This window comes from Podarcis erhardii (assembly GCF_964252035.2).
Source record: "Podarcis erhardii genome assembly, chromosome: 5".
Classification (NCBI taxonomy): domain Eukaryota; kingdom Metazoa; phylum Chordata; class Lepidosauria; order Squamata; family Lacertidae; genus Podarcis; species Podarcis erhardii.
The window spans coordinates 28794796-28811822 of NC_138509.1; the positions used below are offsets into that span (position 1 = coordinate 28794796).

Here is a 17027-nt window from a genome sequence, read left to right on the forward strand (position 1 = left end):
CCTAAACCTTTGTTCCAGTTTAGATTAAGGACCCAGGCCAATGCATTTTCTGCCAAAAGTTGTGACAGTTGCTGTGAGGTAGCCAAAACCTCCAGGCAAGTCCAATTTTTGTGCAGGCAGATTCCTCCCTGGCTCCAAATATGGCGACAGATAGATTCCACAGCAAGGTTACTTTCAGGCACTGCCAAGATATGCCGGGGGGGGGGGGGCTTCCATTGCCAACTGTGCTGCCCCCTCCAAGCACAACCAGAATATATGGTTTGTGGGTGGACCTGAGTGGAGTTAATTATTAATTATAAAGCCTGTACTTCCAGATTGCACCAGCTTTATTATGGAGCTCATGTTATGCAGCAAGATGCATTTCCAGTCTATTCCCCAGGACATTGTCTGAAGAATAAAGGGAGTTCCAATAATATAAAAGGCCATTCCTGAAGTAGAATACACTCCCAAGTCACAATACACCTTTTAAAACATGTAATTTCAATCTAAATATTTTCCTTCATTACTGTTTACTAAAGACTTCTTTTTGCTTTCATTGAAAGCAATGCTCACACAACAAACTGAATGGATCTTTGGGCTGCTTGCTATTGTGTCCTACTCCATTGCAAGGCAAGCTTATTTCTTAAAATTGGTAGTTTCTGATCAAAGGAGGTAACTCTAATAGTAATGCTATTCTGCTTTACCCATGGCAATTCTAGCATTCTGTTTCTTGTCTCTTCCAAAAACAACAACAACATAATACATTAAAATACACTGATTTTGTAAAGGGATCATGCAAAATGGGGAAATTAAAGAAAAGACTTTCCAGCACAAAAAAGAATTCAAATATTCTGATACAAAGGGATGAGAGACAGAAAATGATCACAACACACTTTTGTGAATTTGCTGTGGACTTTAAAGGAGTGTCAAGCTTTACATACATCTTTCATTAACAGAATTTCCTACAAATGATATAAGCTTCTGGACATATGAAGAAAAACAGTATTGCTTGAATAAACATTGATTTCACCAGAGTTTTCAAACCTAATATAATAAATGGCAAGGAGGACTCTGGAACAAAATGATGCAATGTATCTCTGGTATATTTTTGCTTCCTGTGTCTCTGGCTGAGGGGGCTGGAAATTAAACATTAGGCTCTAAGACTCCTTAGATCTTGCATCACATGGAAAATGTATTTTTAGATTTTGAATATTTAAAGCCAGTCTGCATGCAAGTCAACAGAGCATAAGGCTTCTGTATGGAATTGAATGCTTTGTTTGCTAAGGGAGGCAGTCTGAGGGCAATTTAATTAGCCACACCTCACACCTGAAATATAAAAATATACTGATATAAGCACCGCCCTCCAACCTGCAACAAGGTGTTGTGGCTGGGGGGTGGAGGAGGAAGTAGTCTGTATGTGAGATGCTTCTAACCCAGCAAGTGTTAAAATATAAGCCTGGCTAGCTTCCTGTGTTGAGATGATCACCTGGGTGATGGACCATTAAGAGAACAAAGGAAAGGGAACTCTGTTTGAGAAGACAAATGGGTGGGACCTCTCCATCAATTCAGAGATAGATAGTCTTTAAACTCTATTATGTGAGCTGGAAGGAAAACTGCTGGCCCTTAAGAATCTCCCTAGTCCACATCCTTCACTGCTCTGCACTGTCCTTGAATGTTTTTGTCTGGCTAGAAGTCTGCCCTTCATCTTTATAATGCTTCTTGCTTGGCTGGATGTAGAACAGAGAGGGTTGTGTGAGTGTGCATAGAAACATTTGCTTCTGGTCTCACCCACCACTGGCATGTGGCGCCCAGAACAGAAGGCAGCCCTCAGGGTGAAAATGGTGCTCCATCACTAACTTGTGAGGGCACTTCACCTTGAAATCCTTTAAATAAATGAACAGTTTGCTCTTGCCATGGAGTATTTCACTTCTGCATTTAAATGACAGTGGTATTAAAACCATTGGTGTTTGAAAGTGAGTTGGTAGTGCAGCCAGTGTGGAAGTAAAGTACTTGAGTATGGAAGTTGTGACTGCAATAAACTATTGCATTTTGACAGTATGGGTGCAACTGTATTGCCAGGTGAGTACGTGGATACTATTCTCACTAGGAGGGCCACCATTTCTTTACCTGTTCCTGAGGTTGCGTACCTCAATCGAGAAAGCAATTAAGATGCAAAAGAGGCATGGAATTGGAGATTCTGAGCATCTGGATCACCAGTATTTTAATTCCTTTCTTAAAAGATTTTTGGTTCTTGTAAGAGAGAGCCCAGGCACCAGTAGCTGGACAGGTGTGGAATTCTCAAATAAGAGAGTTGACCAACTGAGGATGCAGAAGGTGTTCTCAGTACTTCTAATCACTCCTGCATTCTATGTCATGCTTCTCAATACTGTGCACACACAACTGCCATCAGCAGTCCTACACGGAAGGTTCTTGTTGGCTAAACTTGACATGGACAGACAGTCTTTTAAATAGAGAAAGCCTCCCAATAGAAGACGTGTCTTCTGAAAGAGTCATAGAATTGTAGAGTTGGAAGGTGCCCCAAGAGTCACCTACGGCAACTCTCTGCAATGCACAGCAATCTGTCCTCTGCAAGAAAAGGGCACCCTCATGAAGGTTCTTATTCCTCTTTGTGCCCCTCTCTTTCACCCACCACACATTATCGCTGGCCCCAACCTGAGGCACCGTGATTCTAAGCACGTCCTACCTTGTGTTTAGTTTAACAGTGTTAGAAAGGAAATTAAGAAAACGGTTAAGCGATGTAAGCAACAGGTATATAAAAAAAATCTCCCTAATTAAAACAGCAGCTCCCTTCAAAATGGTCTTCGCAAAAATTATTTACCTTTCTATATTTAAGACATGTTTATATTACTAAATTATTTGCATTTCTAAGCTGTGTACATAAAATAGATCCATAGAAAATTGGAAAAGAAAACAACAAAAACTATTATAAAACCAGAATAGTATATGCCAGTCCTAAATATGCTATACTGGCAGAAAGTTGCACTGATTTCAGCTGAACTGACTTCCAATCAGTGTGTAGGATTGTAGCAACAGCCATAAAAATAGCAGTAAAACATTTTTCCTGCTTTTTCAAAATGTCATTTCCACTTTAATAGCACTAATCTCAAGACTATGGTATGTACCTTTAATTAATATCCTTATTGAAAGGCTGGAAATGGCACTTAAGAAAATGTTGACATTGTTTGAGACACTAACATCTGTTTTGCCAGTTTTAAGGCAGATGGTTAGTAGTTCACTGACTCTCCACTTTACCCTATTATTTCTGTCCTTGTTCAGTACTCAGTATGTGTAGAAAATAGTTTTGGACAGAAACTCTGTCTAGCAGCACTCTGCACACATCAGGAGATTCAAAATGGAATAAAATTGTGATCATTTCAATTACTTTGATGAACAACAGGCATGACTCTTTAATCATCACATCAAGATCTAGAGAAGAAAACCAAATGGATACCTGACATTTAGTGGAATGAAAGCAAATATAATATACAGGAAATTGAGGTGCTTTCAGCTCCAAAAATCCATAATAACACAAACAGATGTTTGAAACTCTGCATTACCTAGAAACCAACATATTGGATGAATAATTTTGCAGGATCACATTGCTTCCAAGTGATAGCTTTTGTACAGAATAATTTTGCATTTTTGCCAGCTTACATAATTATGCTTGCTGGAGACATGAATCAATATGTGTACAAACTAGAGGAGGCTCAACAATTCAAAGTTCAATAAGGGCTAGGAACAAAGCATAGAAAGAAACTGCAAAAACAACAACACCCCAAACAACCATTGATGGCTTTGGGATAGAAATGAAATATTGTGCATTTATAAATGAAGGTTTACAGCACAAGCTTATATATGTTTATTCGCAAGTAAGAGTTCAAAGGGGCACACTGAGAGGTGATTTGGTATAAGGGGTTGTCCAAGAGGTTGTTATTTCATCCCACCGCTTTTACTGGGAAAACCCAGGATTGTCTGTGGATTGGTGTTCGTTCTGATTCAGCAATAAACAGTGGGGTTTCCTGGGGAAAGTAGTGGGACGAAAGGAAAATCTCTTGGACCCCTGCTTAGAAATCATGAGACAAACGGAAGAAATTGTGGGACAAAGGGAAGACTGCAGTTGCAGATACTATTATTACTTAAGGCTTAAGTGGGATATCCAGACATTGCATAATGAGTTGTTCAAATAGAAAACTTAGGCCTGCAATTGTGCGGAAGGGGTTAGACAAATCCCAGGATATACTAGGGGAACACAGCGAAAGGGCAAAAGAAATCCCAGGATGCAAAGAACAATACATGACTGTGGATCTGTAATAACTGTTTCAGTCATTACATTTGAACTTGTATCACTTAAAACACAAACACAATAATATAGTCAGACTCTACTGAGGTATTTACCATTTGTGTATCCAGTTGTTGTTCTTTCTCTCTCCAAGGAGCTTAGTGCAGCATACGTGGCATTATTTCATTTTTATCCTCACAGCAGCAGCTCTATAAAGCAAGGTACTGCAGTGTTGCGGGCAGGCTGCCGGCTGCCTCTTCACTGCAGCTCAGAGATGAGGAGCCAGAACTTCAGAAAGTGTGCTCCTGCCTCACACCCCTTCTCTTCTCAGGAGCAAATCCCCACCATGCACTGAAAGAAATGCCAGCGCTGGATTAAGTTGCAGTTAACACTACCACTAATTCTGTTTTAGAAAGGATCTGAAACCATAGATGAATGTTTGCTTCAGATACTGGTGAAAATGGGAAACTTTCATTGCATTAGCATTAACTACAGTAAGATCTGTGCCTCTCAATTGCATGTGGCAGGGTGGGGTGAGATTTGCTGCTCAGTACTCAACCCAATAAATAAATGTTTAGGGACAGACCAGGGCAGGTGTCACATTGGTGGTTGAGCCAACCAGGGTTTTATGACCCAAACAACTACCTAGGAATGTTGTCTGATGATGTTGGGTCTCCTTAAGAGGCATTGATTTAGGAGGGTTCCCAATAATCATCTATTCGAATCCCCTACAATGCAGGAATTGCAGCTAAAGAATCCCTGACAGATGGCCATCAAAATCTCCATGGAAGCAGAGTCCACCACCTTCCATTGTCCAACAGCTCTGTCAGAAAGTTATTCCTAACTTTTAATTGAAGGACAGTTAGTGTACACAAGCATCATAAATGTACTGTTCCGTTATGACCATATATGACCATTTCTGGCTAGAAGTACAAATAAAATGCCATAAACGTCCAGAGAAGTAATGCTTGGAGGCAGAGGAAAAGAAAACCAGGTTGTGTCTGCAACACTACTCTGACTCCTGCCCTAAGTAGCCCCAACCCAAAGGTGAATAGTTATCTGAGAAAAGCATTTTAAGATGGCGAAGGAAATGAAGCTTTTGTGAATGAAGGACCATAGTACAGTACTTCAGATATACCAGATACCCAAGCAGAATTGCAGGCAGTTTCAGCTTTCTTGCTATAAACGCTACATATTATGTAGCAGAAGAAGCAGTGGGCTGGTGAGGTATAAAGATTATGGCGGCATACGGGTGGCACAATAAGCTCAGTTAATTAAAGCCACAGTTGGATTGTGGTAAATCTCAGTAAAAATGTTCCAGTGGCATCACTGCTCTTTCAGCATGGCATCAAATTATTTTACACATTTATTGGCCACTTTAGGACTTCTCCCATTTCCTCTTTGTAGCAATAAATACAGCTCTATTTATAGAGGGCTGTCTAGGCCATTTGCCAAGTAGGTTTCATTAATATTCTGAAAAGACTAAGTATACTTCTTTAAAGTATTGTGGTTGGTGTCTTAATAGTCACATAATATTAGCATGTAATGTTAAAAATAATTACAGCATATAGGGCTCTCAAGCAGCAAGACAGGATGACATTAAGAAAAATATTACTGTACATGAATATGCTGCATATTTGTGCTTTCATAAACCAATTGTGGATGTAAGGATAAAAACAGATGGCTGTACCAATATGCCTATATTATTAAAAAGTAGCTCTGCAAGCTGGAGACAAGAGCTAACATTTCCTATGACTGCCTGCATTTCACCACCGCACTTCAATATGACTCAAATTGTAAGGCAGCCCCCACCCTCCACAGAGGCATGTAAGACTGTCACCCACAGTGGGTGGGTAGGGAGGATTGCCAGCTTAGCCATCAGTGGCTGAGCAGTTGCAGCAGTATATCAGCCTTCCCAGCTAAGAATAAACCACTGCGTATTTCAAGCCATCATTTGCCATTGCCCCTATCTTTCCACTGCCCCAGGCCCCAGTCCAGCAACAGAGGGAACAGTGACAACCCAGTGAGGATCCATTCTTAAGGCCTAACAACATGTTACATTAATGATATAATTAGCAGTCATGTTGGGTTTTTAAGAAATGACATGGGCAGGAGGGTGTGAGGATCTAAGCCTCTCCTCCCCTGACGTATTATCTGTGAAAAGTGCCCCCTCGTATGGCAATTAACATTGCAAAAAAAGTTTCCTTTGGTTTAGGGCAAGGTGACTAAAAGCAGGAGTGATAAATGAAGGCAAGAAGTGGTATATCAATGCAATGTCTACACACACACACACACACACACACACACATATATATATATATATATATATATATATATTTGCTTTCGTAGATTTTCACGGGTACAGGAATGCAGGTTTTGGTGTCCTCGGGTGTCTTCCCGTGTAAAAGTTGGGGTGTCTAGGCGACGTTTCGACGAGGTCTCACTCGTCATCTTCAGGCTGGTCATCTTCTCTCAAGTAATTAAGGAACAAAAGAAGAAAAGGCACACTAGCCTGGGAACTTCCTCTCTGCCCAGAACATTGGAGGCTATACACCACACCCCCTCTACAGTATTTATAGGAACTCAAACACTGAGATCCTGCTCTGTTCCAGTAACAAGAAGCCGAAAGCACCAGCCTGAAGATGACGAGTGAGACCTCGTCGAAACGTCGCCTAGACACCCCAACTTTTACACGGGAAGACACCCGAGGACACCAAAACCTGCATATATATATAAACACAATATCAAAACAGCCTTTTGCACCAACCAAAAAATAGCCAATATCCTCAGAAACCCCAAGGATAAAATCCAGTTGGAAAACCAAGGGATCTATGAAATACCCTGCAAAGTCTGCCCAGCCACGTACATTGGACAAACAAACAGACGAATAAATGCACGTATCGCAGAACACAAGAATGCCGTCAAAAAAGAAGAAAAAACTTCCTCTCTTTTCCAACACATGAAAGAAACAGGACACGAAATTAATTTTGCAGATTCCAAATTGCTCTTTAACACGGAACATCACCACAAGAGAATAATCATGGAAGCCATCGAGATAGAGAAACACCCTCACAACATGAACAAGCGTGACGACACATCCCGCTTGCCAGACATCTGGAAATTAGCCCTCCCCACAAAAACTGACACCAGATCCAGAGGCACACAGAACGCCAACACCAATCAACCACACCAGACCCAAACCCAGACCCTCTCCACAGATGAATTACAGACACCATCCAGTAGCCAATCCATGGTGGCACCTCCGGATGCTGCACCCCCCTGCAATCCCTACACAGATCTGGCTGACACAAGCCACAAAACCACAGCTCGCCCCTATACACGAAGCCAAGCCAGAGCACAACTAAGTACAGTACAGCCATCTTCTCAGGAAAACTCTTCACAAAGTTCAAGAGGTCAAGACACAAAGACTTTAACAACTAATCCACACCTAATGACCCACCTAAGTGGTACTCAGGATATCACTCAAGAAATCACTCAAGATATCTCTCAAGTAATTAAGGAACAAAAGAAGAAAAGGCACACTAGCCTGGGAACTTCCTCTCTGCCCAGAACATTGGAGGCTATACACCACACCCCCTCTACAGTATTTATAGGAACTCAAACACTGAGATCCTGCTCTGTTCCAGTAACAAGAAGCCGAAAGCACCAGCCTGAAGATGACGAGTGAGACCTCGTCGAAACGTCGCCTAGACACCCCAACTTTTACACGGGAAGACACCCGAGGACACCAAAACCTGCATTCCTGTACCCGTGAAAATCTACGAAAGCAAATATATATATATATATATATATATATATATATATATGCGGGTGGTGCTGTGGTCTAAACCACTGAGCCTAGGGCTTGCCAATCAGAAGGTCAGTGGTTCGAATCCCCGCGACGGGGTGAGCTCCTGTTGCTCAGTCCCAGCTCCTGCCAACCTAGCAGTTCGAAAGCACGTCAAAGTGCAAGTAGATAAATAGGTACTGCTCCGGCAGGAAGGTAAACGGCATTTCCGTGCACTGCTCTGGTTTGCCAGAAGCGGCTTTGTCATGCTGGCCACGTGACCCAGAAGCTGTACGCTGGCTCCCTTGGCCAGTAAAGCAAGATGAGCACCGCAACCCCAGAGTCGGTCACGACTGGACCTAATAGTCAGGGGTCCCTTTACCCTTTACCTTTATATTATTGTATAAAGTTAGGGGGGAAACAAAACTGAGCAAAACAAAGCAAAACTCTCACAAATGTATATCTACACATGTACACACAATAAATCTATGGTTGCCATATGTCCGGAATTTCCCAGACATATCCAGAATACTGCAACTGCAAGCAGTATCCAGGAGGAAATCAGCTAAATATCAGGGAAAATCCAGACGTATGGCAAAGCCAATGTCGGCAATATCGTTTTTGATGATTTTCCTATTCTTTACTCAACAACTTTGGGCAAAACTTTTAAAAGCCCAACAAAAATCTGTACAGATTTTTACTTTTTGAAATATGGCAATCTTATCCATGTCTGAAAACAAAGAACAACTATCTATATCGAAAGCAAATAGAGCCCATTAAAATAATAAAGTTGAATGAACTAATGAACACGTTTTGCAAGCAATATCCCCTAATATATGCAGTCTAGTAAACATTGTTTAGTTGGAGAACTGCATCACAAAATTCAGATAAATGTGAATTAGCAAGGATAGCTGTGGTTTGGTTTACAAATTGTTTCAGAAAGTGCACATCTGATAGATTTGGCTTTAAATGCATACTTAATCTAATTTTACTTTGTCGTACCCTCCCCAGCCCAAGTCTTATGAGCAAGAGGGTACTTTATTTCAAATCACCAATCCTTTTGCTTAGTAAATGTTCTTTCAACCCTCCTGGGTTCTTATTTGCCTCCTGAGGTTAGGAGGTCTAGCCTTTGAATAGTTCAAGCAATCTCTTAATTATTGGTATCCCGCTGTCAGCATACAAACACCATTACCTCTTGTTTACTCTGTCATAGCCCTGATAGATTTGCCAAATATGATACATGGTAGGAACAACAAAATTACTATAACAAAAACTAAATATAGTAGTTTCTTATATGACTGGTTTCTAATACAGTGGTGCCTCGCAAGACGAAAAGAATCCGTTCCGCGATTCTCTTCGTCTAGCGGTTTTTTCGTCTTGCGAAGCAAGTCCATTGACGGATTAGCGGATTAGTGCTATTAGCGGATTAGCGGCTTTTAGCAGCTTTTAGCGGCTTATCAGCTTAGCGGATAAGCTGATAAGCGGCTTAGCGGCTTAGAAAAAGGGGGGAGGGGAAAAAAACCCGCAGGAACTCGCAAGACATTTTCGTCTTGCGAAGCAAGCCCATAGGAAATTCGTTTTGCGAAGCACCTCCAAAACGGAAAACCCTTTCGTCTAGCGGGTTTTTCGTCTTGTGAGGCATTCGTCTTGCGGGGCACCACTGTAACTGTGTTAGTATACTGTGTATTCTGACATGCACTGATAACTATATCCCTAATCCTATCCTGCCTACTCTATCCCTTACTCCTCAACATCCACGTCAGCCACCCTTCCCTCACTCACGCCAAAGCAAACTGTCTTTTGCTCTCTCCACACACCTGTTCTGTCACACTTCACCCTCAGCCAATCAGCACACAACGCACTCCAACATCCCATCGCTCTCTCATCCCTGCTTTACACTCACCTCACCGTGTTTTACAAGTATCTCCATACCTAACATGTACCCAGTGCTTTCTTCTGGGGGGACGCAGGGGGACGAATACCCCTAAACATTTTGTGAATCTTTGTACTTTTGTCCATTTTCTGTATTTATGTTTCCCAATTTGAACTATAAAATGGTCATCATCATCATTTTATTTGTATGCCGCCTTTCCATAGTTAAAGCAATATGCTCGAGGCGGCTTACAACATGGCAAGATTTACATAATTACCAACATAACAAAAGTCATAAACAATAAATAAAACACATCAAAAGGTACACAACCAAATTGGGAAAATTTCCACAGAAATCATAAAATCTAAAACTAAAAATACAACATTAATATCAATAACAATTTAAAGTGACATAGATAAAAATAAAAACAAACAAAAAAGGAGCCCTCTCTGTTGAGCAGCAGCAGCAGCAGCAGCAGCAGCAGCAGTCCTTTATGGAGCCTGTCAGGCCCTGCCCCGAGCCAGGTGGAGAGAGGCAGGGCAGGGCCCTTCAGGCTCCCAGCAGGTCAGTCCTGGGCAGTGGCAGAAGCAGCAGTCCTTTATGGACCAATGGTGATTTTCTTGAATCAAAATGAGAGTGCCCCTAAACATATTTCTTAGAAAAAAAGCACTGCATATACCTTATATCTTTTAATATGCAAAGCTGTATAAGTCAGTCACAATGACAAACACCACACTACTACGTCCCTATTCTAGAGGAATCAGAGGCGCAGCGTAATGAAGAACCAAAAGCAGAGGCCATAAGTGCTTTAGTGGTGTATATTACCATACTGCTTAAGCTGGCAACTTGTATTGGCCCTGTAACTCTGAAAAAGAGAGACACCACAGTGACCTGTCAATTGTTTCTCAAGCACTCACTCTTCTCTCATTCCAGCATTCTCAAAGAAACATCTGTCACACTGCTGTTAGGTCTGGGTTGCAACAGACTGTCAACCTTTCATATGCATATGAGTCAAACCTGAATTTGCTTTGCCAGAGTATGCCCTGTACCACACATTGCAGATACAGAAGAACTGTCTCTGTATTGAAAACATGCCAGGACCCATGTGCTCTCTTATTATATCTAATAAATACATGCCTGGTAAAAATGAAAGGTTTTTAAATTATGTTGGTTTCTCCCACTCCCCACCAAAAATAGTGTTTCCTGACCACTATCTATATTGCAATCAGGGCTAGCCATGCCCTGAAACACAGTGAAATAAGTTCTAGTCCTCCTAGGGATGACTGTGGGCAGGAGCTAACAAAGGCAGGCATCCTCCCTACCATTTTCTAATGGAATGACAATGCACCAATAGCCCCAAAGGACAACATGCTACTGCAAGACAAGCCACGCTCTGCATTTTTGAATCTGTACGGTATACTGTTTAGAAAGACAAATAACAAAACATTCCTCTTTTAATATTTTTCTCTTTATGCTTATACTTTTTTCAATGACTCATTCTGGCATTATATTACTGCACACATATTGAAAAGATTCTTTTAAAAAAAAATTGAATGTAAAAGTCATACCTGTGGGCACAAAGTCTCCATATGACTGGCTGCTGTTTGGACAATTTTTATTCCTTCTTCGTTTGTTGATACTGAGCAAGCAAGATTAGCCACCTGGAGAAAAAACATTGACATGTTTGCATTTATTCCCAACACAGATACATAGTCCATAAAACATTTTTTTCTAGAATATTATTTTCACAAATACGCATCACATACTTGTGTATGACTTTGACTGCCCTTTAATTTCAGATAGTGTCCTCTATGTATTTAGAAGGGTGATATGCTAAGATGCCAATGACAAGTATACATTCTGTGCCTGTGGTCAACAGGAAATTTAAAATGTCAGTCATTATTGTTATATTGCCAGATTTGTATATCTCATAAAGAAATAGTCATTGTCATTTATTGCAACACTGATGGAGGGAGCAATCTCACCCAGAGAAAAGCTGTGTTTTGCTAAATAATCAGGATAATTATAGCACTGCTAAGATAGCTCTTTTTTGCCATAGCCACACAAAACTCTGGGTGGTCATTTGTTCAGTGAAATGTTGTAGATTGTAATAGTGACCTGTTGACATCGATGCCTTGATAGAAGCTGGCTCAATGATACATTTGATTGTGTGCTTTGAATTTTGCTTTAGGCCACTGACACTTTTATCTGTCGAGTTGTGAACTTAAGTTATGACCTTTGATTGAAGAAATAAACCTACTGACAATAATGAAAAATTCTACAAGCTATAGTATCTTTTCAGGATATCAAATTTAAAACATAAGACCTAAATAAAGCACAGGTTGTCAGCTGGTTATCTTTGTTAAGCTAGCTGCCCACTAACAATTCAGAATTATCAGTTTATATTTCCTGAATGGGATGTAATGTTTCCTTAATGGCCAGTCTACACACAGGATGGGTTCTGAGACAAGCATTCTACTGGGGGTCGGAGTCAGGGTTGTAGAAGAAGGGAAACTTAAATTTGGGCAAAGAGCCAGAAAGTAGTGAGTATTGACCTTTTGGAATCCGATGTAATATTTATGAATGTGCCTCCTCCTCTACATCTTTTGGCTTCCACTATGCTCTGCTTGTATAGATATAGATCAGGGCAAGAGAAGTGGATCTCCCCTAGCCCTTGCAGGCAAGTTCACCAACCTATCAAACACCTGTGGTAGCAATGGAATTAGATGATAATCTGGTCTTTTACTGTCTTTGAAGCACCCCTGATCAGATGAGGCTTAAAAGGATTGGCTGTACAATTGAGTTCCCCACAGGGAACTCTTGCCATGCAGCAAATTCAGGAGATTTGGAGTCATCATCTATAAATTATTTTCTGCAGGGATTGATTTAACTCAATTGCACAACCACATCTCTACCTGCCCCACTCCTGATACACAGATAACATCAGGTGTGGGGCAGATGCACATAGTTTGGGGAAAACAACATCAAGGGGCCAAATTGGACCTATGTTATATAAATTGCAGATAAACAGATATTACAAAGACTGCACAAGTCTTCATTGGTCTCTCATTATAAGGAAATAAATTCTGCAAAGAGACCACTCCTGGAGCTTACTATTGCCCAGGGAAGCTGTCCAGAGTGGCTGGGGCAGCCCTGCAGGATGGGTGGGGTATAAATAATAATAATAATTATCTATTATTATTATTATTATTATTATTATTATTATTATTATTATTATTAACTGGTGCACCCACTTTGTAACAATGTTTTGTAAAACTGAAACCATTCAAAAGAGGAGGTGATATGAATGACATTTAAACTGATAATGTTATGTTGGAAGGATGCAAAGAACTTCAAATCACACCAACTGCAAGATATTTCAGGAGTCAACTCAATTTGGCCCAGAAGGCCTAGGTGCAATATTATTTGTTAACTGAAATCACATTTACAGTCTATCAGTTTGCAACCAATTTTTTAATTTATCTGAGAAACCCTGATCTACCCAAGTTGCCTTTCACCTCTCCCCTAGTTTAACAGCCCTAAATACTACATATTGTACTCGAATAGGATTGCTGCCGTGTCTCCAAACTAAAAACAATAGCCTTTTTGTTGCAAACACAGTGTAGCAAATAATTGTTTATATCCCTTCAATATTGTTCCTCGCTGTAGCTTGAAAAACCTTTGTCTATAGGAAGTCTATCAACTTCTGTTGATCAAAATGCTTTTAGCTTATCAAAAACTGTAAGATAATTTGCTGGAAAAAGAGAAAACGGGAATTCTAACAATGCACCTAATCTGCCAAAATGTAATTACAGCTTCAGAATGTCTACAGTTCAGAATGCTAGCATATTTAATTATTATAAAACTATAAAATAATATCTCATGCATAATCATTCCCCTCTATCTTTAATTATCCCATTAGGGTACAATCAAGATGTAAAGAGCTAAGTTACTTGCCAATGCAAGAATAAGGCCATAGAAACCCAAAACATAATGTGAGATCACTGACATATTTGGAAATTTGTAGAGTATTACAAGCAGAACATTGTGCTGTAATCTATATTATCATCTTGAGATACCACAGACATGCCCCATGAAGAAGCAATCCATTGTTTCAGTGCTACTGAATCTACACAGCTAAGCAAAATACAGGATAATGGATCTCAGAATAACTCGTTTGGTAAAGGCTGCACTAATGCCAAAATTATTTATTACAGCAAATAAGGAGATGCAAAATTGGAGATGCAGTGTGGATAGCAAAAAGCTCATATAGGCACCCAGTGCAATTAAAGACAGTTTCCAAGAAAAAGTAGATGATGATTAAAGGATCATTTATGTTTTTGGCAAATAACAGTAAAAAGGATTAGGAACACCAACTGTGAAACAATGATACCGAAGCAAAATTTAACAAACAAATTTAACAAAAGGTACAGTTTTAGAGCTTAGCAAATATATGGAGAAAACTGTTCATCTGGGAAACTATTTTCTAAGCAACAGATTAAAAAACACATTGAACTATTAAAGTATCAGCACCAGATATGTTAACACAGTAAACCTGAAGGATATACATAAATACAGGGATCTAGTTTTGGAAAGTAATAACTTAATAGTATTATCAAAGCAGACACCCAAAAATACTGTTAAGGAAAAAATTAATAGTTTTCTTAAAATAAAATAAAAGAGAGACCCACAGGTCAGATACTACGGATCAATAAACTTACATGTTTGTGAGAGACATTTCTTTTGTTTGAGAGACTTATGGGAAACGTATCTTAATCCATTCACAAACTCAGGTTTATTCTTTGAAAAGAACAAGAAGACTTTAAAGACTCTGCTTGTACTGATTTACACAGCATTATCCGATTAAGAAATGAACTATTCCAACTGTTTTAATGCTGCTCTTGTGGCCCTTAATGGGATTTTTTATTACAATAGAAATGTAAGTTTTGGAAAGGAATTACTGGAATTTAAAACTGATCATGTACGTTGACTGTAAAGGCAAGGTGTAAATAGCTAGAATTTAAAATAACTAGATTCCGACGTATTAGGCGATTGGGCGTATAAGACGACCCCCCAAATTGGCAGCTGCCAATTTGGGGGGTCGACTTGTACACCCAGTCTTATATACAGCAGCTTCGTTGGGCAGCGGCAGTGGATGGCAGGCTCCGCTCTGCTCCGTGCCGGGAGGAAGCTGCCCCGCAAAGCAGGCTTAGCATTGCTGGGCAGCTTCGCCAGGCAGCTTCCTCCCGCCCACTGCCGCTGCCCAGTGAACCCATACCTGGCGTATAAGACGACCCCCAACTTTTTAGAGGATTTTCCGGAGTTAAAAAGTCGTCTTATATGCCAAAATCTACAGTAAGAGGTAAAACCAAAGTTTCTTGATCAAACTCATATTCCCCCTCCTTACAGAATACTGAGATCTATAATATACTCTATTACATAAGCAGTAGTATAGATACAGAAATTAAAATAGGACTCAACAGACTTTAACATTATTTTGCTCCAGGTGGATTTGACCCAGTCCAGGGTTGTCTTGACCCAATCGGGAGAAATCCCAGATTGTCCTGAATTGGGTCAGGATCTGGGATTTGTCTGGACTGGATGCACAGCCCTATCATTAGGACTTTATCGGTATGTATGACTAGCACTTTGCGTTATACATAGAAACAAACTGAAAGTCATTGCAGATGAAGCAAAACTTCCAAGCAGACAGCCAATCTAGGGTAACAAAGATATAGCTATATTTTAGCAAAGATTTTAAAACATTATTTAGTATGCAGAATTACTTGAGTCTTGTTAAATGCAGCAGTGTTAAAATATATTGAATACTCTGCTGCAACCAGTCTGATGTTAACAAACTTCAGACAAAAAAAGCAGTAACAAAGCTTAGATTTATGCAGATGGAAACTGCAGCCCTGACAGATAAGATGATTAAAAATGCTTGCTTGTATTAGAGTAGCATTTGCAGCTGAGGCATAAATCTTGAAGATATCCATCATTATGGAAATACTTCTTATATGAGAGAAAAGGGGGAAATGGATAACCCAAATAGTAGCTTAAAGTCCAGTTTGGGGCAGAAGAGAGCACATTAGCTGTGTTAAGGTAAATTCGCAGAAGCAAAGTTCCCTGTTCCATGCTCTCCCTTGCAGCCACCTACACCCATGGAAAAGCTTCTCTGGTGGATTGGGAAGCCCTACGGAACTATAGGAGATGGGGCACAGGAAACCCTAGGGGAAGAAAATGAGACCTGGATCCTAAGCAGTGGTGCGTTCCTCAATCAATTCCAACCTTCATTTGCATTTCCATCTGGAATTCCATCTGCTCAGAAGAAACTCCCACTGCATTCAGTGGGGCTTACTCCCAGGTAAATGGGTTAGGACTGTAGCTATTCAAACAGATGAATGCCACACAGTCAAGCTTACCATTGTGTTCACTTAAAATATCCTAGGTGTACACATACTAAAAGTAACGCATAACAAAAATGTTATGAGCATCACCAACATTCTTTTATTTCACAGCATTTTTTTTCTCCAGCTTTCTTCTACACTTGAAATTTCTTGCTGCATTGAGATTCTTACAAATTAGATCTTGCTGAAAGCAAATGAAATTCTATTGAGGTCCATGATAAGCTGAGGTGAATTTTATTCTTTCACCTTTCACTGAGATTGCGAAAGCAAGATGTTAGTATTTTATGGGTTTCTTTAATATAAAGTAAAAATACTAAAAGTGGATTTACCCAATCAATATTTAAGCAGCTCAAGTTAGGAGACATAGGTGAGAAAAGATGACACAGCCATTATACACACAATAATACACACAAAAGCCTGTGACTTGCACGAGGGATGCTTCTTTGAGAGCTAAAGCTCCGTTCCCCCTGTTGCAGGCTGAATCACGAGAAGTATGTCGCTATGGGGTGGGGGCTAACCATATTAAATGAGACACAGGACATTGGTATTGGGATAAAATAGACCACAACTTTATTGATTACAGATGTAAACTGATTTTGGTGAAGGCATTGGGTATGTATCCAAGATCAACCAACCCATGTGCTGGTTAATAATAGATGGGTTGACCCTGGAAACGAGGTC

The 17027-nt window shown here is 40.2% G+C and overlaps 1 protein-coding gene across 12 annotated transcripts in view; it reads right to left on the reverse strand.

The window, feature by feature from the left end:
- Window positions 1-17027, reverse strand: part of CTNNA3 (catenin alpha 3) — a 566694-nt gene that overhangs the window by 199765 nt on the left and 349902 nt on the right. For all 12 annotated transcript variants that reach the window (XR_014156848.1, XR_014156849.1, XM_081862982.1 and 9 more), the window contains one exon: window positions 11508-11600. Coding sequence is in view for 10 of the 12 variants with exons in the window: in XM_081862982.1 (XP_081719108.1) it covers window positions 11508-11600 (93 nt within the window). In the remaining 2 variants the exon portion in view is untranslated. The remainder of the gene's footprint in view (window positions 1-11507; window positions 11601-17027) is intronic.